We start from the raw sequence: 24223 nt of genomic DNA on the forward strand, positions 1-24223 counted from the left end.
CTTGTAGCGTCCCAAACCAACCTAATAACTTTAGTTTGAATACTTTTAGAGCCAACTCATTCATGTACACTTTTTTGTGACATTTTTTAATTTATTATTTATATTATATTCGATAATTTTATTTTTTTAAAGATCATGGGTCATATGATTATATTTATATTTTATTTTATAACGAATGTCAGTTTTTCAAATTCAAATAATTTTTAAAATAATATGTAGTTGCATATGCTTTTATGTTTTCCCATTATACAACTTGATCAAGTTTTTATATAATTAGGATCCGTGAAAAAAAATATAAAATTTTCACCAAATACAAGCATTTATAAAGGATTAAAATTGGTAAAAAAAGAAAAAAGAAAAAAAGAAGAAGTAACTTATAGAAAATTTAAAATAATTTTAAATATATAAGTTTGATTGACTTAATTCAAATCAACTTAACACTTATCGAAATAATTTAGTCTGGATTTTACAATAAAATTATACAAATTCAACCTAACTCCTAATATTTTGATTGATTTAGATAATAAATTTAATCAAATTTTATCTAAACCAATTCATGAACACTCTTATAAAGAGGTGAGTTGTGGCCCTTGTGGGATTGTGAGAGGGAAATGAAGGAGGGTAAGAAAGGTAAGAGAGATGTTTTAGTTAAAAATAGGAGAAAGTATTTTGAAATTTAGAAATATGTAAAAATTAAAGAAGTGTAAAGATCGAGTAGAAAGAAGTAGCAACCCAGGTCACCAATTAAACTGGATACTCAGAAATATAAAAGAAGAATAAAAAGTCATTTGATATAGTTGAGTTAGCTTTGGTCCAAATCACACTAACTTTGAAGCATGTAATGTAACTGAGATTAACATGATAACACTATATAAGTAGCAAGCAAAGTAGAGAAAGGGATCAAGCCCTTGACACGAAGGAGGCGACAATGCCGGCAATGAGAGCCGTTGGATCTCCCAAGAGAGCCGATATGACAAACTGCAAAGCCAAAGCGGCAATCTCACAGCAATTCTTAACCTTCTTCTTCCCCTTACTCCGACTACTCGTGTGACCACCACTGTAAGCAAGCACAGGAACACCCTTAACAAACACCTCGTGCCAATTCTCCACCACCATCTCCCTCACGCACGCCACATGCAGATTGTAGCTCTTGCACTTGGACCGGTAACTCCAGCTCCGCCCCTTCCGGCCGCAGCGGTGGCACGCCGAGCTCACCTTCCGGTAGAGGTAGAGCTTCACCTCGCCGTCCTGGAGGAGCGCCGGAAGCTTGGCGCAGCAGGGGTGGAGGTCGAAGCCGCACGCTTTGCAGTGGTACACGAACCCCGTCACGTCCTTCTCGCAGGCGTTGCAGTAGCGAGGTGTGTCCCCTGGTGGCGACGACATGAAGTGGAAGGTGCACTTCCCGTAGAAGGGGTGGAAGAGGGTGGGGGAGGTTACCATGCCGCACTGCATGTGAAGGTCGAAGTCGCACCTCGAGCACTTGTACCGTGACCCTATGCCCGCTTCCTTGCACCCGTCGCATTTGAACGGGATTTCCGAGTACTCGAATCGGAGCTTGTGTTGCGGGTGGCTGAAGTGGGATATCTCACTGTATTTCATGCTTAATTCTTTCAATCACTCTTCACTCCACCTTGCTTTTTCACATTAAGCCTGATTCTATTTATATATACGTGAGGGCTGTTTCATGTGGACTTCGGGTTGTTTATTTGATAATGATCTCCATCAATAATTCACTATGTATTTCAATTTTTTAATTTATGACATGTCAATATGTCATAGACCACACCGTATATAATGTTTATAGTGATTTGGGTAAGGTGTGGGTTTAATTTGGCTTATGGGAGAAGCGATTGAAAAGGAATTATGCGTCCTCCGAAGATGGTGGTAAATAGAGACTGCATGGGAATCACCACGTCAACGTGAAGGAAAAGAGCTGGACATAAGGCATATTGTGTTGTGCCCACCACAGAATATATACCACTTTTTATTATTATTATTATCATTATCATATACTTTAGTTGATGGTCTAACATGTAAGTCAGCAGTTAGATTAAAAGAATTTGTTTTGGAGAAACAAAACTTCCTTTAATGATTATATCTATGCATTAAAGGAATTAGTAACTTTCCGGAGAAATTAGACAAAATGTTAGTATGCTGCTGCCTCCTGCCGGGCAAGTTTACAATCTGAACATAAAACAAAGGATTGATCTATACTGTGTGATATCTTATTATGATTAATTGGTTATGTTATTGTGCCGATCATATAGAACCAGCAATTTAAAAATGTTGACCTAGCTACTTGCATGTACAGTAACTCATGAAATCTACACTCTTTTAAAATTATTTTTTACTATTGACTAAATTTATTAAAATCACCCAGTTTTATGAGTTTAATTAGTTCTTATTTACTGAATAGTGGTAGAAAGAGTGTATTAGAAAGTTTTGGTGTGTTAATAGAACTCCTCTCAACTCGATACTACGGAATATTCTTCATTTAGAAGGGGATTAAAAGGATGTTGTTTGCCATGATATTTAATTAGAATTTTAAAATTGTTAATATTGGGAAAATAAATAATGAAGATATCCATGAAGATAATACTACAATCTACAGAATAAGAATTTAGCATCTATTGAGTTTGATTGAAATGGATCGAATTGCTTGGCAATATTTTCGTGTCTGAATGATGTGGCACAGAAAAATTTGGTATTTATTGAATTCTTCTCCAGGAGGAGTGTTTTCAACATACGCAAAGAATGAATATGGTTTTGGATCTATAATTGGATTTGCTTAGTTGAATGTTAAGGATGATTGAGAATCACAGACACGCAAACTTCTTCCTTCCGTGATTGAAGTTTTGAAACAAAAAAAGAACAATGGAACACATTCCTTTTCATAATTATGTAGTAATTTTGTACCTTCTAATCTTTTAAAGTTCATTCAGTTGTAGGAAAGAGATTATGCCTGATTTAAGGTCTTATCCATCTGTATCTTCACCAAGAATATGCCAATGACCCTTGACGCAATTATGAGGAACTGATTCTTGGATATATAGTTTTTATACTACTTTGTTATCCATAGTACATGACAAGTTGGACCTTTTGAGATTATGGGATTTTCATAGGAAAGCATTAATACCATCACCAATTCATAAAGGCGTTTAATGGAAGCTGAACAGTGGTTGCAACGTGTTACAATGTGATAGATGTTTCACAGTGGCTGAGATATGCAAGTGATTGTAGAGAACTTATGCTACCCTTTCTCAAATGTATTGCTTCTTGAGGAACAAATGCTAGAAGAATTAACCAACCCAGTTGAAGTATAATGACGAAATACTACTTTGGTTCTCTTTCTATTCTTTAATTTTTTGACCATTTTTCTTTTTGTTTCTTTTACCACGGAAACAAACATGTGGAATCTTCCGTCATTTGGTTGGTTACTTTCTCTCCGTTCAATTCTGCTGCAGCAATGGTACTCACATGACCGTCATCTAAAGTGAAAGTCTAACGAGATTCTCTTTTCTGGTCTCCGTTATTTGTGCTGAATGCTGATCTTTGTTTTGTCCTTATCAAGAATCAAAATGTTCCTTCTAAATTCCCTCTTAAGCCTTTCAAACTAACCATCTTTGGCAAGCTAATCCTCTCAGTTTTATATGCATAATTACACAACATGCTATAATTGTAAGAAGAGGAGGATGGGCAGAATGAAACGACAACATTTAAAACTATTAATTAGAAGAAAAATTCCCGAGGCATAAGCAATTGAAGATATAAAAGTAGTACTGTTTAGCTAATGAATGGTTTTGGATATGGGAACAAAATATTCCACACATTTCAACCAGTTAATGGTTCATTTATCCAATTCAATTTAATAAAGAAACAAGGGGTGAAAAAGAAAATCAAAAGACCAGCATAGAAGGTTTGAATTTTTTTTTTGTTATATAAATATTCGTGTATGATTAATCTTTGTTGAATTTACTAATTATCAATTTTTTTTTCAATGACAATTTTTTATCCACAAAACTTTAACCTGGTTAAAATAAGTTCAAATTTATACTAATATATAAAGGGAATATCCTTTTTTATAATTATGTTGGTCTTTATTTTTTTTGGACTATTATATCTTTTTATATTAAAAAAATTAGAAAAAATATTTTTTAGTCAAATTTAAGAATTTGAAACTAATAAATCATTTTTACAATAATTACTTTTCATTTTCATTTTTACATGAATTATTTTATTTTTTATTTATTTTTTAATAATTATTTTTTTATGAATAATTTCTCTTTTTTTAATTTTTTTTAATACAATGCAGACTCGAAGTACATTTTTTCTGCGGGTAGTAATAAACTAAATAAAGTTTTGATTTAATCTGCCCTAGACAGAATTTGCTTCTTCTGTTTTTCGGTCAAAGCATCTGTTTTAGGTTGCACAAATCCTATATTTAAGTTGGCCAATTTTATTCCCATTAGTACGTAACATACACAAACTAATTATTGATTACTTTCATATAAAACAGAGGTAGTTAATTACTGATCTTTTCCTCTGTTGCTTTTTTCTTATTCCAATCATTCAACTAATTTGTTACTTTCTGCATTGCCTACCTCTACTTGATCTTCAAATACTAGTAAGATTCATGTATCGTAATTTTCCTCCAAATAACTAAAATTAAAAAAAAATGATAATAATAAAACAATTAGTAGTACCAGAGAAACAATTGTAAAAGTGTTATTATAGTACATGAAATCCAAACCAAACATCTGAATGGCGATTCGAAACCTTAAACAGTTTTCCCAAACTCAGAGACCCAAACCTTGGCCTCTGTTCTTTTCATCTTCTTCAAATGATGCTTCCGAGAGTTTAGTAACAGACGTTGTTTCTATCCTCACCCATCACCGTTCCAAGTCTCGTTGGAGCAATCTCCGTTTGGCGTGCCCCAATGGCATCGATCCCGTGGAATTTTCCCAAATTACCCTCCACCTCAAGAACAAACCCCAACTCGCTCTTCGCTTTTTTCTCTGGACAAAAACCAAATCTTTATGCCACCACACCCTCGCTTCTTACTCCTCCATCATCCACCTCCTCGCACGTGCGCGACTCTCCTCACATGCTTACGACCTCATCCGAACCGCCATTCGCGCTTCCGAACTAAACGACGACCAAAATCACCGTTTCGACTCGCTTCCTTTGAACCTCTTCGAAACCCTCGTCAAGACCTATCGAGATTCTGGGTCAGCTCCGTTGGTCTTCGATTTGTTGATCAAGGCGTGTTTGGATTCCAAAAAGATCGACCCTTCCATTGAGATCGTTAGAATGTTGCTCTCTCGCGGGATTAGCCCTAAATTTAGCACCTTGAACTCTTTGATTTCTAGGGTTTGTAGAAGTCGAGGGGTGGATGAAGGGTATGCTATTTACCGCGAGTTCTTTCGTTTGGATGAAGAAAAGAATGAAATTTCTAAAAGGGGTTTTGGTTTTAGAGTCACCCCCAATGTTCATACTTATAATGAATTGATGCTGTGTTGTTACCAGGAGGGTTTGGTGGATAGGATGGAGGAAATTTGGCGTGAAATGAGATGTAAACCCAATGCTTATAGCTATAGTGTATTGATGGCTGGTTTTTGTGAACAAGGGAGGATGGGGGATGCAGAAAAGTTGTGGGAAGAGATGAGAAATGAGGAAATGGAGCCTGATGTTGTTAGTTATAATACTATTATTGGTGGGTTTTGCAAAATTGGAGATGTTGGAAGGGCAGAAGAGTTTTTCAGGGAAATGGCATTGGCTGGTGTTGGCACCACTGCTTCAACTTATGAGCATCTTGTGAAGGGGTATTGCAATGTTGGGGATGTTGATTCGGCTGTTCTTGTTTACAAGGATATGTCTAGAAGGGATTTGAGGCCTGATGCTTCAACCCTTGACGTGATGCTTAGGTTGCTTTGTGATAAGGGTAGGGTTCAGGAAGCTCTGGAGTTTGTGACGTGTGCTGTTGGTAAATTTGAGTTAATTCCAAGGGAAGAGAGTTATGAGGCCTTGATAAAGGGGTTGTGTTTTGAGGGGAGGATGGAAGAAGCGTTGAAGGTTCAGGCAGAGATGGTAGGAAAAGGGTTTCAACCGAATTCTGAAATATATGGCGCTTTTATTGATGGATATATTAGACAAGGGAAAGAGGAAATGGCAGGAGTTTTGAGGAAAGAAATGCTCCAAACACAGATGCAGTGCCAATAGCTTTTGTAGTTTACCTCTTCTGGTGAAATAATTTTATTGTAAGGCTCTGGGGCCATCTATTAATGAACTTATTTGGGGGTGATAATGAACTGTGTCCGTATCTGTTTTGGTCCTCAGGCTCGATTCTTAGTATCGGTTATCTTCTGATAATCAACTGAAGATAGATGGCATTATAACATTGAAACAAAGCTGCAGATTGAACAAAAGTCTAGCCCACTTGCTATGAAATTCTCAGTTCTGTTCTTTAGTGCATGGGATGCAGTTAGTTCCGTTTACTAGTCTAATATCCCCCCCTTGGTATATTTTGGATGTCAAAAACAGGCTTTTTAAATGGCTTGATATGAACCATTTAATTAAAACCAGTGTACTCGTGTCAAGAACACTTTTCAAATAAACAATACATTCTTTTTGACTGTTACCTCACATGATATAATTTCTAACAAATTTTAACAAATAATAAGTATATGTTAAAAAATGTTACTATCATTCCTCTTCAAATTTATATGTTCGATTTGGGAGGTTTCTGCTGTCTATTTTTTATTGTTATCTCGTTTGGCGTAATAATCATACTGCAATTAAAAAATTAAACAGTTTATTTGTCTGTTGATTGTGTATCCGACTTCTCAACTCGGCGGCATGAGTTGATGGTCAAGTGTACCTTTGGTTGTGCAGTGTAGACACAAAAGTCACGTATAAAATGTGAAAATCTAGAAGCTATAATGTGTGTTTGGATTGGTGGTGAGTTAAACCCACCATTATGTATTAGAGCAGCAAATAATTGCTTCTCAGGTGAAGTAATCATGATTTGTTTTCACCATGAATCTTTACTACCAAACCAAACACATTGGAAATACAAAGATTATTGCTCAACCTTTTCCACCTATGAGGAGAAATAGCAAACGGCATAACTGCAGTGAACTAACCATGATTTGTATTCACCATGGTTTTCCACCTTGACATGACATTTGTTGGCCTCAAGATGTGCTTTGCTCTTGTCTACAGTTTAACATTGAGCTTCTATATACTTTGACTTTTACAAATACAAGTTCTGAGTTCTGTAATTATAAATATACATCATTTAAAATCCTGTCACCTGGTATTTCTCATGCTATAATCGAAGGTGAAAAATTACAAAATAAATAATGATTAATCTAATAATTTTACAAGGGAATTCAATGAGAATCACAAAGAGGGTAATAGCCAAAGGTTGAATAGAGAGGATGCCAAAGATAAAAACCATGACATAAAGGCCATAATTGCAGATATCCTGTATCTGCCACAAAGCTTTTGCGGGCAAAAAGACCCATGTGTGTTGAGCAGGAGATCCACAACACTGGCTGTTGAGCAAGCTGCTGCTAGTGTGAGGGTTGATAACACCTATAGAAAATAAACTTGAGTCACTAATACATGGTTGCTAGTATCAATATACATTAACTGATAGATAAGTAATTCACTTCGATAAGAAACTACATACCCAATCTCCCACAACAATAATCAAAAGTATTCCTGGTTGACGAATGGGGCATTTGACTAGAACAGAATATCCATCTACCAATGCTAATGTGAAACTCCATGGTATGACCAACCCCATAATTGTCACCAAATAGCTTGGACACGGATAATGAACACAAAAATAAACCAGTTAATTAACAGAAGAATCAACAAATTCTATTGTGCTAATGATGCCTGCTCAGCTCCTACCATTTATGTGACGCAGATAACAGAAGCAGAATTGTAAGCATATTTCTTTTGAAGCAGAATTGTAAGCACATTTAACAAGTAAAAGAAAAGATTATCAACAAAAGATGCTCTGAACCTGAACTGCAGCTTTGTTGTGTAAGCAGTAAGATGGGAGAAAAAAGTAAGTTTTAAGATATGTAGTACATCGGTGCTTTTGTAGATTAAAATCATTAGATAAAGTACAGATTTTAGTAGCAAATTGGTCTTATTAAAGAAATATCACTAGAACAATGAAATTCAACATCCTTGTGTCTCATCACTCGGTTGCAAAACAAAAGCCAAAGGGTGGAAAAAAGTTAATGATAACTGAATCAATTCTCTCCACCTATCTATAGAGAAATAACTGCATTAGGATTAAGCAACCTGGCTCTAATAAGTTGAAATGCTTACTCCAAGAGGAATTTTGCTAAGAAATAAATCATCCACTACTAATATCATCCTATTCCTTGGCATAAAATTATTTATTCTTTTTACTGTTTATGAGCTTAATAAACTCGATGCTAGATGACATGATCTATGAAGAGCAAGCATATATATGAAAGAAAATGATGCATAAGAGAATCTAAAACACGGCACAATGTCAGGGAGACATAATCCTAGAAGGTCAAGCAAGAGAAACAAGAGCCACATAAATTTGAGATTAGAATACAACAAAGGGGGAACAGAACCAATGAAAAAGTAAAGGTACCAGAAAGCCGTGAAGCTGTAGAATTCAACCCCGAGAGACATAAAGAGAAGGGAAGCAGAAGAGAACATGGTCTGGCCCAATCTGAGACTGAAGCTGGCACTGGTGCCCACGGATCCAGGTACTTCATCCATTTACTTATTGCATGGGATTTCTATTCCTGGATTTTCCTCTTTCCTTGTGATATGCTACTATCATAGTTCTCCTTCAAGATCCAACCAAATTAGTCGTGTCTTCAACTTTTACTTCTTTCAGCTGAAGCCTTCTTGTGACACAAAAAATTATCTGTAGAAGATAAGATCACACAAGTCCCAAGGTTTGTACAAAATTCTGGAGCCCTTTTCTCCCTTGTGCTAAGGATGAAAGCCAAGGAAGAAAGGAAAGAAAATCCAATATGTAAGGACATGGGGTGCACTTTTTATGATGAAGATATCTCTCTTCCAAATAGAAACTTCATGATAGAATTCCGGCAAGTTTATGTTAGGTGCAAGTTTGGACTTTGCGCTAAGGCTTTTTCTGTCTTCTGATTGAGCAAAAATAATGTTGCTGCTTTAATTAAGATGATGCTGTTGACACATGGGCTACGTTTTTCGGTGGCATGTCCTCCCCTCGGTGCCGCTAAATATATGACATTTCTTTCAAAGGACTTTAATGGGGTGAGTCCTAACTTTTCTGTTTATACAAGAGTAAAATATTTTATTTTGAGATGAGATATATTCAAAAGGGTGATCAAAAAGATTTGATCCTTTTTGTTATTTACATTTATATTATATTAATATATGTTTGTTACATTTTTTTTATATAGTTTTGAACGGTCGCGAGTGTTACTTGATAGGGACCATACGAGACAAGAGAAGCATCTGTGTCCAAAATGAATTTATGATTGGAATGACTAGCGGCAAAATGTGTACCAATGCTTTCTAAAGAGGGAACTCGGATTCGCCATTTGTCAAAGCAGTATTGACCCCATTTTCATTGGAATGTGACGCTGTCATGTGAAACAAGTGCTAATAGAGATAAGAAACTAGAATGGTGGGACAAAAAGGCTTTATGGACTCTTAGTTCTGTACGTATGTGATCAACTCGGTATTCGAGTCTCAGTTTACTTTGTAATAAGGTTAATATATAATGTACATAAGTGAGAGATAATTGTCATATTAACTCCTAACTCATCAAATGATAAAGAAAATAGTACACGATTTTGCAACATCTCCGTAGCCTTCCAATTTCTTTTAGCTGCAATTATAAGATCGTTTCATTTTTTATTTTGGTATGCTATGTGATGTGTTGTACTTTTTTTGGATAGAGTAATAGTAAGGAAAACACTGTCGAAAAAACCAAAACGGCTGTTCACACCAGTTCAGTTGTGAACCAAAACTACCTACTGCTGCTAATCTGTCTAAATGATTTCAACATTAATAGTATGATTAAAAAAACAACATAGAAAAGATACGGATAATAAGTTTAGGGTTTTATATATTTGATCGAACAAAATATAAAAAGATAGCGAGAAAAATAAAATTAAACATCTCGCTTTCATTTATTTCTCCTATTCAAATTTTAAAATTTTCTTCTGTATTATCTTTGATTTTTTTTTTCTTCTTTCGATTAAACCACTCGATACGTAAAGCTATGGTCAGGAAGAAAAAAAACCCAATTCTCAGCCCAACTCTTTTTCCCTTTTGACTATATTTGAAAATTATATTTTGAAGATAAATGAAAAGGCAAAAAGTTATCTACGATGAACATTATCTAATTCAATAATTTTATAAAATGATAAATAAACATTTATTAGATATATTAATACTTTATTTCTTTTTACAAAATATATAACTCTAAAATTAAAAACTTAAATACTAGATTCTATTTTAACTTCCTCTAACATAAATATATATATATATATAAGTTAATTACTTATACACTATTATTGTAAAAAAAATTTACACTAACAACCAATTATATCTTTTAATTGTGTCATGTCACTATTAAAAATAAATGTATTTATAGTAACATGGCACAATTGTAAAAAAAAATTATATTGACATTTATAAATGATTAACTATATATATATATATATATAAACAATCACAATCTCAAATGTAAACATAATTTTAATTTACATTCATAAAACAATCGACTACAAAGTACAAACCATATCTGTGACCATATCGATAGGTCACACGCATAGCCTACGAATTAAAACCAAAGAAAGTTGAACAAAAAACCCAAAAAATGCTAATAAAAATAAAAACTTTAGACCTGTTACCATAAGACAATAAAAAATATTGTTGTCAAATACTTTCCTCCACCCATATGACCTAGAATAAACGGTCCATATTCAGCAATTATAATCTATTTTCAAAACCAAAAACCTGAATTTTTTTTCCTACACGTATCCTTTTCCTTTTTCGGAGACAATCCTCTGAAAGATCTAACTATAATTATGTCTTCTCTAGTCCAACAATAACAATTATAATTATATTATAATCTTTAACAATTTCTATGATAAAAACAAAAGTATAGAAACAAAATTTAAAGATTACAAGTAGAAATTAACAATACATTTTCTCGTTACTTTATTATTTTAAATGCAAAATCATTCAGTACAAATAATTTCATAATTTTTTTCGTAAGTTTATTTTAAAAATATTATTCATTTAATCGAATTAAAAAATATATATTAGCTTAAAACAAACTTTCAACATACACCCCAAAATAAATTTCATATAATCAATTATAACAATAATTGACTACATCTATAAATGATTATTGAAATTGTCTATTTTTTCACTACTTATCCAAACTCACTTATATTCCAAGTGCGAAGGGAATATAATTAAACCATAAATATATCATCATGGCCTCACAATTTCAAGGGTTACAAAAACCATACTCCACGAGAATCCCGAACCCAAGGACATATCCTACTCCTCAAGACTAACTGCAGCAATAAAAAAGAATGTCACTATGTCAGCATAGAAAACACAATCAAACGAGGAAAATATCAGCATGGCCACTTAGAATTAAGATAAGCAAACAAAGGAAAGCACTGCTATAAACTTATACGGCATTACATGGGTAGAAATGGAATACACACCACACAGGATTTCCCTTATGTTTGTGAAAGAGCAGAGAAAAAATTAATAATTAAATATAAATATTCAAATGAACAACATAAATGAATAATATTCCTTCTAAAGGGTCACAACTAAAAGTGAGTACAAAATAGTGAGTGCACCACAACAAGATTGAACAGAAAATACATTAAACAGCTATTGGCAAGTACCATATACCACCTGAGACCATAAATTATGTATTTTGATAATTCATCAGTATTTGACAAGAAGTTCATCTTTAGCACACATCAGACAGATACTACCACCCTTCAAAGTTTAAACTCCCAGTTCATGCCATGGACTCATGGCATCACCTTATCTCATATACCAAGGAAAAAAGAACAACCAAGAAGGATATTTCTCTTAAAGAAAAAAGAAACAGAGAACTGCACGGTAAAGAGAGATCAAAGTGTACTCATCCAAAATTCAATTCATCACACAAGCCAATCATCTTCCAATACACCAATATTATCTTATCATTTCAATCTCAAAAAAATCAGTCATATCTCAATCATGGAAACCATTAGATTTACAAAGCATGCTGAAATAGGAAAAGTATATGTAGAAATAAATGTTATCACATGCATAGTTATGAAAATCTTGGATAGTGGCACATATTGTCTGTCTGAAAATGCTATAGACAGAATGGGTTTTTGAGGCCTATATGATATCATGGTAGCAACGCTTTAGAGTGCAATGGACACAATGGGGCCGCTAGGTCACAATTGAGAACCACTCTGGTATTTGAATCCCAAAGAGGCCCAGCGCCACTCCACTATCCCGCTGCAGCGCACCATTGACAGACGTGTTTGTTTATAATTTACTATTCGTGTCACCTATTCCCCCTATAAAACGTTTGCACAAGAGTGAGTGGTATAATTGGCATGAGTGCACGATCAGCATAACTATGTAATAAGTCTAGACTGCAACAATTGCTAGAAACAGAAGAATGTTCAGGATGCAAATAACGCATAAATCGTGTTGCTTGTTCTTGGACCATAATGAGTGTGGAAGAAACAAATGCCAATAATTTAAGAGAGAAAACTTAATGAAAAAATTCAGTGTGTTTGATTGTTGAGCATCAGGGATTTAAAGGGAGTAACATTTTCCCCAATTATAAGGGTAAGTATTACCCCAACTGGAGAAACTTTGTATCCAAATTTTCCCTTAACAGTGAACACCCTCACCTCTCTCTCAAGATGCCAATAGTAGTTTCGTAGGAGCTGTGAGATATGATTTTCCTTCACTCAACACAATAATAAAAATGTGCGATGCTGGCATTCCTACATAACTTTTGACAACAACACAGACGTAGTTCACAAAATAAACGCGCAAGGTACCTGACGAGGAAGATTGAGAACCTAAAGGTCGAGCTTAAGCTCCTCTTTCTCGGCGCTGAGAAAGTGCAGAACGTAAGGGGTGACGCGAATAACAACCACCCATGCTCCGAACATGGCGACGTGAGATTTCAGCTGCTTGAGTGCTGCAGCTTTATCTGGCTTGCGCATGAACATTCCCGGAAACATGATCGTAAACCCTTCCTCTCGATCTTCACTCCTCTTCTCTTCTCTTCTCTTCTCTTCAATTTAGGGTTTCTCTGCTCGCCGCTTGTATTTGCGTAGCACCCAAGGCCCATAAATGAGGAGCCCATCGGCCCATTTAACAATTTTCCTTTGATCCACGTGCACTTCAATGGACCTAATCCAAATTAAAAGCCACATATCCTCTACTACAAAATATACATACATCTATCATTTAATTGGAACGGATACATATTCTTTTTTATTAAATAGAACTAATACTTTACTTCAAATAATGTATAATGTGTAAGATCAAAGTTTAATGGTGAACATAATTATTGAAAAAAATAAAAGTTATTAAAAACATAATTATTTTAGGTGAATATAAAATATTGTATGATAAATTTTACCAAAATTTCAAAGTTATACTTATTTTTAATTTAAAGATGAATTTATTTGATTAGCTAAGTTATTAATTGGTAAAAAATAACATTTAAAGCATTAATTGATAGCCAAAAATAGAGCGTTATATAAATTTATTAATAATTTTTAATTTCCATAAGTGTCTTAATTAATGGATGAGGTGTGGGTAAAAGAAAGCGAGAGTAGAGCGTGGAAAAAAAGGGAGAAGCGGAGGGTTAGGCAAAACAAGAGCAAAGTGGAGGTGTCTCCGTGGAGTGGAGCAGTGCGTAAAAAGAAAAGAAAAAAAGAAAAGAGAAGCAAGGAGAGTCAACGGTTGTATGTGTTTGCATTAAACCCAATTGCAGAGTCATAAAACTTTCTCTCTCTCAACTCTCAAGTCTCAACTAAAACCCTGTTACTGCTACCATTCTCATCACACTTGCATCATGATACCTCCTTCTCAGCCACCCCAATGGGGCCCATCGCCCACACCAATCCTCAACAACTCCTTCCTCCCACCGCCGTCAAATTCCCCCGCGGTTGACTTCAGTCCGCCGCTCATAGCAATGGTCGTCGTCGTCGCCGCCGCCTTTCTCCTCGTCACCTACTCCCGCCTCATCGCGCGCCACCTCCGCCCGCCAATCCACCGACTGCGCCGCAGATTCCGCCGCCGCCGCCGATTCCTGGCGTCCTCCGTCGGCGACCTGGAGTCCCTCCCCTACGAATCGCCGCTGGACGGACCGCACGTGTTCTCCCCCTACGGTTTGGACGAAACGGTGATCAAAACGATACCGTTTTCGCTCTACACCGCCAAATACGACGCGCGTTTCGAAGAGTCTTGCAACGACTGCGCCGTTTGCTTGCTGGAATTCGAAGACGACGATTACGTGAGAACACTCCCCGTTTGCTCCCACACCTTCCACGTGGACTGCATCGACGCGTGGCTTCGCTCGCACGCTAACTGTCCTCTCTGCCGCGCCGGAGTTCTCTGCGCCGATTCTCCTTTTACTCCGATGATGGCCGCCAGAATCCGACCAAGCTTCGACGACGACACAATTCTCCACCGCATAAGTATAGATCCCCTCCCCGATCCGCCGCCTCCGCCGGTGATCTCCGGCACGCCGGAGATCACGCCGTGCATCGAGGAGAATTCCCCGAGGAGGAACCTAAACCAGAATCACGTGAATACGAATTCAGAGGAATGTTTTAGGGATTTTCTGCTGAAGAGGTCTTATTCGTTTGGGTTTGAGCGGAGTTTGGCGTCGGAGAGGATGGTGATGGAACCGGCGACGGCTTCGCCGTGGCGGTACCGGCGAGGGAGTGGAAGTTTCTGGAGCAAGAGGCCTTCGCCGTTTGGGTCGTTGGGGAAGGCGAGGGTGTTTTCGTTTAGGTATTATAGGGGGATGAAGTCACCGTTTTTACGGCGGAGGGGTTTTTTTTCCGTTGTCGGAGTCGAGCGTGAGGTACGGCGGCGGCGGGAGTTCGTCGCGGCGGAGCAAGTCGATGGCGAGTCCGATGTTTCTGCGGTCGAGCCGGTTGAGGTGCGGGGACCCCGAGGCGCTGTTGTCGCCGGAGAGGTTCAACCGGAGGTGAGAGGAGGGATGGATTGCAATGGGACACGTGGCAGGTAGTGATTGGTGGAAGGGGGTGGGAGGGTTGATCGGAGTGGTGACGGTGTGGGTCGCATGCGTTATAATTTAATGAGACTGGTCTGGCAATTTGTAGAGAGTCATTAATGGATGGTAGGAAGAGCATTAAATTTAAATTTAGAGAGAGAGAGCGAGAGCGAGAGTGAAATGAATGTGAACAAGTGAAGAGGGTTTTATTTTTTAATCTCTCTCTCTCTCTATTATTCTCTGTGTCTAGGCTCAGACTGTGGAGGGTTTTTAAAGAGGAGGCTCATAAATGAGTATGAGGATTGGCAAATGGCACCGATTGAAAGGAAAGCACCCATGTGGCCATGTGGTAGGGAAATGAGAGAGTATGAGAGTGAGAGTCTCTAGGTTTATGACCACAGACGCAAGCCATTAATTGTGGCATTGGCCATGCTGACAAGCAACATTGCATGATTCTGCTGTGAATTCTTTCATCGTCAGATAATTAATGCCATTTATAACATTTTCAATTCTCGAATCTTTTCTCATCAATGCCATCTCCCATTTCCACTTTTCTCTTTTTAACCCTTTGGGATTGGATTCGGGAAACTAAACTCATTATAACTCACTCTACTAATCACTACATTTCTTTCTTCTTTTTTTTTTTTTACTTTCTTAAAGCAAATAAAAAATCACTTAGGCAGAATTTTGTAGATCTGCCTAAGTGACTCTCAATGTTGAAATCCATGAATCCATTTTTTATTTTATCTTTATTTGACGAAACAGATCTAGAGACACAGTCCACCTTTGGCATTTTGGCAACCAGTAGTAGCTTTTGGATTTGTTTCTCTTTTACCCATATTTAGCAATAGTTATTGTGCAGCTATGAAGCACAGTTACCGTGAACTTCATAATCTGTCTTCAAGCCCAAACCTAACGTTTCTGAGTTGTAAGTGTACAATCCGGCCCATTACATGAGAAGTTGGGTCCAAACTGCACAACGAAATATGGCCATATCTTTCCTCTTTGTTGCATTTTTGTTTTGTTCGAAAAGCCAACGGAAAGGATACGCAATTCGTCTGAGACATGCATGGACATCGAGTTAAGAGGTTTCATAATCAAAATTCTGTAACAGTGTCCATCTGTTGGGGTCACATGCACTATTAATGTTGCAGCCGACATTAAAGATAGCACAAAAAGTTAGGTTTGAATTTTAATTTTTCATTTGCTCTCAGATATTTTACTTATGATTGATTCTTAATAAAACTAGAAGAACACAACAAAATAAGTAGACTACTTTCTATTCGTGCGTGTCAAACTCTACTTTAAATGTTCACTATTCATTCCATAATAATCTATATTCTACTTCTTTTTCAATTGACTGCTAATTTGATTAGGCCAGTTTTCGATTATTCAAACAACATTATTTATTGACTAATTTTGGGAAGGAACTACTTCACACACGCGCGAATACATATAAAAATTAGAACAATTCATTCCAATGCTCCTCAATTTTTTTGGGACTCGCCTAATTCACAAAAATGTTTCTAAGAAAGTTTGACATAGATGTTTGATAAAGGGTCCACATCACGTGCTCGCGAAATAACACTGTCAAGTTAAATGCATCTATTTAGATTGCCATGAAAATAAATGTATTTCTATATCCAATGTCTAAAAAGGACAAGATCCACTTTCTCATAAGGCCAAACGCAGAAACAGGTTTATTTGCTGAGTATTTAATCAAGGTTAGCACAATCATCTAGTGTTGTAACATGATCGATGCCCATCGACTCAATGTTTGATAATATTGAACTTTGACTAATTAATCACTATGCTTAGGATATGGGAAGATCCAAGTGCATTTGATTTAACCTAAGGTGCTGCATATACTATTGGTTAGAGATTAAATTACGTAATTGGTTTCTACACAATTGGAAATTTTTAAGTAGGTTGCTAATTTTTTTTAATTGAGTTCTTAAATAGCAAATATGTTCTGTTACAAGTTACAACAAAGATAAAGATGGCTATGATAGAAGTAGCACCTAGAAACAAGTTCCGTTACAAGTTACAACAGTTCCTAGTTTCCCACGAGGCGAACTAACTTGTTGCATGAGTTGTTTCGGAATTTGGATATTTACAAGTCAAAAATATTAATTTAACCTAGTCTTGTAAGCAAGTCACTCGAGTTGCGTAACCTATCTGTACCGTCTAGGTAAAAATCCGACTGATCTCTACTCGGTCGATACACAACTAAGTTACCAAGCCACAAGCCCTCTCGCCTTATCGGCTCAGGGCTGGAAGGCTAGTGTACCGTCTAGGTAAAAATCTGACTGATCTCTACTCGATCGATACACGACTAAGTTACCAGGCCACAAGCCCTCTCGCCTTATCGGCTCAGGGCTGGAAGGCTAGTGTACCGTCTAGGTAAAAACCCGACTAGTGTACCATCTAGGTAAAAATTCGACTAGTGTACCATCTAGGTAAAAATTCGACTAGTGTACCATCTAGGTAAAAACCCGACTAGTGTACCATTTAGGTAAAAATCCGACTTGATCCTCTGTCTGATTGGAAGCCACTCGGCCTACAACCGAGTTGACATCCCTACGCGAGCCGACTCCACTCGCCTATAAGGGGGCTGCTCGGCGCCTACCCGATTGGACCCATGGCACAAGCCTAGTCGGTCAAAATCCGACTTGACTAATCCTCACTCATTGCGCGGCCTCGTAGCAAGAACGGTTAAGGAAATCTCTGCCTCGTAGCAAGAACGGTTGAGGAAATCCCTATGTTCTCGGGGCCCATAAGGCCCATGGACGACGAAGTATAAAACCTAAAACCCTAAGACTAAGAAGGCAGATTACACTTTTGAATGCTCTAGCTTTGAGGCTTGATCTAGGCAGAAACCCTAGTCCATCCCTTGGCTGGAAAACTATTTAAGATGTACTTTTTCTTCTTTTTTGGTTTATTTCTTTATATATAATTTTGTTTTCGCTACATGCATGATTCAATTCATCGTTAGCCCAATTGTTAAAAAGTCAATATTTGGGAAGGCACGGTAAAGAATACAGGAAACAAATCGTGATGGGAAAAAGATATAAAAAGATTATAAAAAAAAGTAAAATTCTTAAACCGAAATTGAAAAGAGGAATTATGGGTCCCAATTGATGAATGCGGGTCAGCCAAGTAGCTTAATCTTTAATCAGTTGCCATAATTAGGTTCACTCTACTTTAGAGTTCATATAGTGGTCATCGCGTTTTTTTTCCTGAATTAGGATTATTACATTCAAATTTGAATCGTTACTTTTATTCTTTAAAAAAAAACAATTTCATAAATTAAGAATAAAAAAGTATTTATAAATTATTTTTAATCTTAATATCTAAATGTGAGACTTTTTTATATTCAAATTCTAATCATATATCACTCCATGCCTTGATGATGCTTACTTTATGTGAGAGAGATACTACGCTTAAACCTCTAGAATCTACATCATTGTTATACTGTAGATATAAAAAATTAGTTCGGTTGAGTATGGAAATATATTTTACTTTTAAAAGATTAGCATCAAAGTAAAAATTGGAAGACAGAAAATCTAAGTGTAGATATCATTAATCGTGGAAAATAAATAAAAAGTTATTGATGAGTTCTAGAATACTAGGAGCTGGCATTTATCCTAACTTAAATTTAGGATCTTTTGTCCACAAAGTAATTAATAAAGCCTTATATACTTACGCTTCTCAACTGTATTTGGTTTCTAATTATTATTTCAATTTATTTTATTTTATTTTCTTCCTCTGCAAATTATTCTCTTGATATACACAATATTCATACTGTGTTATTTTCTTTTTATATTTTCCCCTGTAAATATAAGTTGTAACCACAAACTAGCAATCAACGAGGGTGCAACAAATTAAGTTGTAGAAGTCTGAAATTTGTTACAATTTTTGTAATTTCTACTTATTAAAAAAATAACGTTGATGACATTGCTTTTAACACTCTATTTCTAATATTTATTATTGTAAATTTATTATATATAAAAAATTATTCCTCTTAGTTAGACAAAACAACTAAATTTCAACGTGCAAGTATATATTTAAAAATAACTTAATTTTGAATTATAAAAGTTTGATTTAACTAAGTTCAAGTATGAGTACTAATTTTTTCAATTTGAAGAGTTAGATTGAGTTTTGGGTTCTAACTAATAGATACTTTTATATCTGTTTTGAATTTGAACATGCTTGCCTTTTACGGAGTATAAGAGAGCAAAATTCATAATATTATCATGCCTACTTTTCATTTAATGATGAGATCACCAAAATTTAAGGTTTTAAATAAATTTTTTTAATAATAAAGAAAATATATTATAAAAGAGTATTACTAACATTTTACTTAATATTTAAGCTTAATTAATAAGGTAAAAATGTGTTTAGATGATTTTAGATAAAGATGATAAATAAGTTAGGTATGATAGGTTAGCTCATCTAGCTTGTCAAATTAAATAGGTGGGATGGGAAAGTATGTCCTAGTGGCTAGCCTATGGCATCTAGTCTTGCCCAACCCCTACATTGGTCCAACATGCTTCTTGTAAGATTAGGTGAGTTCTCCTATTAAAGCACTTGTTTAAAAATAAATATTTAATATTTTTTTTGAAACCTAAGTATTACATATTAATATATAATTAGTTGTCAAGAAAATGTTTTATACATGTGTTAAAGTAAGTCTAACATAAGTAAGAAAACCTTAAATATAATGGATTATAATTTTAAGTTTTAAAATATAGTTAATTTTTTTTCTAAATAATGAAAAAATTATTTTATACTAAGCATAATAGATTACTAATATACTTTAAATTATTTTACTAAATTTGTTAACCTTGATTAATATTAAAATAAAATTCTTGTTTTTTTTTAAATTTTTTTTGCATGCTAGTCCACCCTTAGATGAGGTGGAGTATAATTTTAAATCCATCATTATCAAGCGAGCTAGTCATCCCGTTTAATTTTTGACAATAAATTGATGAGAGTGAAGTCTAAACAACATAGATTGATCTATTTTGTTACTCGTGCCTTTGATTTTGAGATTTTAAGTATTTTGGATATAAATATTTTAAGTATATTTTAAAAAACCATTGCATCAAAACACACTATCTATTAAAACACGTTATATACCGTATGGTGCCGAACAGGACGAATGATCCGAACGCTTTGCATACCCGAACCCGCCGAATACCCGACACCGCCGACTCCACACGAACGTACGGAACTTGTCGGTGCGGTCGGCCAAGGTCAACGTCATTACCAGGCTTAATTACAAGTAAATTAATTAGCACAAACTTCGGATTAGTCCCCTAATTTCCCGGGGCCCAACCCATAATCACGGCCCAACACAAACACCTACAAATAGAACTCCTGAGAGGTACGCAACTACTTTTGACCTACCGCATTTATTACGCCGAGTACTTACTTGAGCGTTGGAGTGTCTTTGCAGCCACCCCCCCCCCCTCTCGCTTCGGACCGCCCGGATTGAACGAGAAGACCGAGACCCAAGACCCGACCTACTACAACAAGGATAATTGGAGTGTGTATCCTAACACAGGAACATTTGGCGCCCACCGTGGGGCCGAAGAGACGTTTTCAGCCCCTTTCTTAACTCTACGACTGAGACCGAGATATGGTAGTGACCCGCAAAGGACAATCAACAACGACCCAACCGACTCACAACGTTAATACCGAAGCCAATCCCGCCATGACTAACCAAGAGCGTTACCCGTACGGAATGCCCCAAACTCAACCAGAACCCGTGATACAGCAGGTCCAGCCGAATACTGATCAAATCCAACCAAATTTACATGACGACCTCCGCGCGTTGCGGGAAGAAATGGCCACCATACGCAGGCAAAGAGAAGCCGACGCCCGGGAGCTAGCCGAGTTACGGCGGCAGAATGCCGAACTCCGGAACCTGAACCAAACTTGTGTGCCGTCCACCCCCACAGCCGTGGAAGAATCTGCCTATCACGCCCCGACTGAGCCGGGTAACTCGAATGCCGAGCACCTCATTGATAGCCAACAGGGCCGAAACCACCGTCCATTCCCTAAGACATCCCTTTTCACGGAGAATAATGGAAACAACCCTCATGGATCATTGGAAAAACCTCCCAATTGAAAAATATGACGGAACTTCCGACCCCGACGAACACCTAAATGTTTTCCTGACGCAGGCAACTCTCTCCACCCAAGACGACTCGGCCCTGTGCCGAATATTTCCCACCTCACTGAAAGGAAGAGCTCTAAACTGGTTCACCAGGTTGCCGAACTCCTCCATCGACTCGTTTGCCGAGTTGTCATCCCAGTTCACTTTGCAGTTTGCGACGAGCAAGCCGTACAGGACGACCTCGTTGGCTTTAGCGGGAGTGCGTCAAGAGAAGAAAGAAAGTCTGAGATGTTTCATGGACCGGTTCAACAGGATTGCCATGGAGATCGGTGATCTCAACCCAGCCGTGGCGCTGGACCGGTTGAGCACTGCCCTCAGGCCAGGACCATTCGTCAATAGCTTATGCAAAAAGCCACCTGTGGACATGAATGATCTCCGACGCCGAGCTGAAAAATACATGCAAATGGAAGAGTTGGCCGAAACAAGAAATCAAGCTAGGGCCGAGGAGAATTACAACCGGAAGGAACCTAGCCGGGAACCAACAAAAAAGATCAATGCCGACCCCTCAAATTCCCGCCCCCCGAGAGGACCTCGTTACACAACGTACACTCCCCTCAACGCTAGCAGGGCTAAGGTATTGGAGCAAGCCCTCTCGTCGGAAATCTTGATAATTCCGAAAAGAGCGAACACGCCCCCAAGGGCGGACAAGGCGAAAGCATGCCGATTCCACCGAAACCGAGGGCACTCGACGGAAGAATGCTCGGCGTTAAAGGACAAGCTTGAGGACCTTATCAAGCAAGGTCACCCGAGGAACTTTGTCTCACCGCAAGACCACCGACCAAGAGGGAGAGACGAAGAATACAGACGGCGAACGTCACCACCAAGGGATCGCCGTCACAGGTCCCGTTCGGCCGAAAGGAAGGACCATTCACGAAATTCAAGAGAAGACAACACTCGGCCGAGAAAGATAATAAACACGATCGCCGGGGGTTTCGCCGGAGGAGGCTCCACCTCTTCGGCTAGAAAGCGGCACCTCCGGGCAGTCCGAGATGTAAATACCGTGAACCAACAGAAAGCACCGAGGATGCCGACCATAACATTCTCGGACCGAGACTTTCGTGGTGTCGACCCCATCCAAGACGACCCTATGGTGATTTCAGTCGAGATGCACAACTGCATCGTGAAGAAAACCCTGGTCGACCAAGGGAGCTCCGCCGACATCTTGTACTGGAATACTTTTGTGCAGCTAGGGATTCCCGAGGAGAGCTTAGAGCCATATCACGAACCCCTGGTCGGTTTTTCTGGCGAAAGAGTGATGACGAGAGGGTGCATCAACCTGTATACCCGTTTCGGGTTCGACCAAAAGACTTCCCGAGAGATCAAGATCCGATACATCGTGGTACACGCCAACACGTCGTACAATGTTCTACTGGGCTGACCCTCGATCAACACGTTGGGGGCCATTGTTTCGACCCCCCACCTGTGCATGAAATTTCCATCGAGGGATAAGCAGGAGGTGATCACCGTGCATGCCGACCAAAAAATTGCAAGAGAATGTTACCTCTCTAGCCTGAAGGTGCAGCCTCTGGCCGAGCCACCCGCGACAGCAGGAAGGGTAAACGTGGTTAGACAGGAGACAGCCGAGAGCATCGACCTCGATCCTCGTTTAGGGGAAGTGGAACGAATTGAGGCCGCCGAAGACCTCGTCCCTTTCCAGCTCGGCCGATCACCCGAACAAATCACCCAAATAGGATCCCAGTTGAGCGAAACTGATGCAAACCGAGTCAGGCGAACTGTCCGAGACAACAAAGACTTGTTTGCTTGGACGGCGTCGGATATGCCTGGGATAGACCCTGGTTTCTTGTGTCACCGATTAGCAGTGTGCCGAGACGCCCGACCGATAGCCCAAAAGAAAAGGAAAATGGGAGACGAGAAACGAAGGGCTGCAAATGTTGAGGTGCAAAAACTATTGCAAGCAAAGTTCATCCGAGAAGTTACCTACACCACGTGGCTGGCAAATGTAGTCCTGGTCAAGAAGTCAAATGGCAAATGGAGAATGTGTACCGACTACACCGACCTCAATAAAGCCTGCCCGAAGGATGCATACCCGCTCCCTTGTATTGATCGGCTTGTAGACGGTGCGTCAGGGCACGCAATCTTCAGCTTCTTGGATGCATATTCAGGCTATAACCAAATAAAAATGCACCCGGCCGACGAGGAAAAAACGGCGTTCATCACCGAAAGCGCCAATTTTTGTTACAAGGTAATGCCGTTCGGGTTGAAGAACGCTGGGGCAACCTATCAGAGGTTGATGGACAAGGTATTCCAAGATCAAATCGGCCGCAACATCGAGATTTATGTGGACGATATGGTAGTGAAATCTAACTCCATGGAAGATCACGCGGCCGACCTCGCCGAAGCATTCGGAGCATTGCGTAAACATAACATGCGACTCAACCCCGAGAAGTGCACTTTCGGGGTTAAGGGAGGTAAATTTCTCGGCTTTATGCTGTCATCGAGAGGCATAGAAGCTAACCGAGACAAATGCCAAGCTGTAATAGATATGCGGAGCCCGAGCAGCCTGAAGGAATTGCAACGCCTCTCTGGAAGACTGGTTGCCCTGTCCCGATTCCTCCCTCGGCTAGGCGACAAAATCAGTCCGATGACGAAGCTCTTGAAGAAGGCGTCGACTTTCGCCTGGAACGAATCATGCGAAGAGGCCTTCGCGGCATTGAAAACAGCTTTGACGACCCCTCCGACCCTGACGAGACCGGACAGTTTGGATCCGCTGTTGGTATACT

The 24223-nt window shown here is 38.2% G+C and overlaps 6 protein-coding genes across 6 annotated transcripts; 3 read left to right on the plus strand and 3 right to left on the minus strand.

The window, feature by feature from the left end:
- Positions 1 to 766: 766 nt before the first annotated feature.
- LOC109801363 (Cysteine/Histidine-rich C1 domain family protein) lies at positions 767 to 1798 on the minus strand. The gene has a single exon (XM_020362415.3). It carries the CDS (start codon positions 1597 to 1599, stop codon positions 901 to 903), a length of 699 nt encoding a protein of 232 aa, XP_020218004.1. The 5' UTR covers positions 1600 to 1798; the 3' UTR covers positions 767 to 900.
- A 2963-nt stretch (positions 1799 to 4761) lies between these two features.
- On the plus strand, positions 4762 to 6219 carry LOC109800822 (Tetratricopeptide repeat (TPR)-like superfamily protein). Its single transcript, XM_083062468.1, has one exon. It carries the CDS (start codon positions 4762 to 4764, stop codon positions 6217 to 6219), a length of 1458 nt encoding a protein of 485 aa, XP_082918594.1.
- Positions 6220 to 7201: 982 nt separating this feature from the next.
- Positions 7202 to 9270, minus strand: LOC109800776 (CASP-like protein 5C1). The gene is made up of 3 exons (XM_020361644.3): positions 8648 to 9270; positions 7694 to 7826; positions 7202 to 7596 (listed from the first exon to the last, which is right to left on the minus strand). Exons 1-3 carry the CDS (start codon positions 8776 to 8778, stop codon positions 7402 to 7404), a joined length of 459 nt encoding a protein of 152 aa, XP_020217233.1. The 5' UTR covers positions 8779 to 9270; the 3' UTR covers positions 7202 to 7401.
- A 2078-nt stretch (positions 9271 to 11348) lies between these two features.
- TOM6 (translocase of the outer mitochondrial membrane 6) lies at positions 11349 to 13443 on the minus strand. Its single transcript, XM_020361936.3, has 2 exons — positions 13101 to 13443; positions 11349 to 11585 (listed from the first exon to the last, which is right to left on the minus strand). Exon 1 carries the CDS (start codon positions 13284 to 13286, stop codon positions 13122 to 13124), a length of 165 nt encoding a protein of 54 aa, XP_020217525.1. The 5' UTR covers positions 13287 to 13443; the 3' UTR covers positions 11349 to 11585; positions 13101 to 13121.
- Positions 13444 to 13859: 416 nt separating this feature from the next.
- On the plus strand, positions 13860 to 15807 carry LOC109800627 (RING/U-box superfamily protein). Its single transcript, XM_020361420.3, is given in 2 exon segments — positions 13860 to 15108; positions 15110 to 15807. Coding segments are annotated over 2 exon segments (1146 nt in total). The 5' UTR covers positions 13860 to 14128; the 3' UTR covers positions 15276 to 15807.
- Positions 15808 to 21717: 5910 nt separating this feature from the next.
- On the plus strand, positions 21718 to 22860 carry LOC109811912 (uncharacterized). The gene has a single exon (XM_083062470.1). It carries the CDS (start codon positions 21718 to 21720, stop codon positions 22858 to 22860), a length of 1143 nt encoding a protein of 380 aa, XP_082918596.1.
- The last annotated feature ends 1363 nt before the right edge of the window (positions 22861 to 24223 follow it).

Source organism: Cajanus cajan, chromosome 8 (genome assembly GCF_000230855.2).
Source record: "Cajanus cajan strain Asha chromosome 8, NIPB_CcT2T_4, whole genome shotgun sequence".
Lineage (NCBI taxonomy): Eukaryota > Viridiplantae > Streptophyta > Magnoliopsida > Fabales > Fabaceae > Cajanus > Cajanus cajan.

What these genes read in the sequence shown, in the direction of transcription:
- LOC109800776 (XM_020361644.3), bottom strand. Translation starts at nt 8,778, where the DNA reads ATGGATGAAGTACCTGGATCCGTGGGCACCAGTGCCAGCTTCAGTCTC. An exon ending in TACAGCTTCACGGCTTTCTG is followed by an intron (nt 7,827 to 8,647) that starts GTACCTTTACTT and finishes TCCGTGTCCAAG; the next exon opens with CTATTTGGTGACAATTATGG. An exon ending in TTATTGTTGTGGGAGATTGG is followed by an intron (nt 7,597 to 7,693) that starts GTATGTAGTTTC and finishes TATTTTCTATAG; the next exon opens with GTGTTATCAACCCTCACACT.
- LOC109801363 (XM_020362415.3), bottom strand. Translation starts at nt 1,599, where the DNA reads ATGAAATACAGTGAGATATCCCACTTCAGCCACCCGCAACACAAGCTC.
- TOM6 (XM_020361936.3), bottom strand. Translation starts at nt 13,286, where the DNA reads ATGTTTCCGGGAATGTTCATGCGCAAGCCAGATAAAGCTGCAGCACTC.
- LOC109800822 (XM_083062468.1), top strand. Translation starts at nt 4,762, where the DNA reads ATGGCGATTCGAAACCTTAAACAGTTTTCCCAAACTCAGAGACCCAAA.
- LOC109811912 (XM_083062470.1), top strand. Translation starts at nt 21,718, where the DNA reads ATGGACCGGTTCAACAGGATTGCCATGGAGATCGGTGATCTCAACCCA.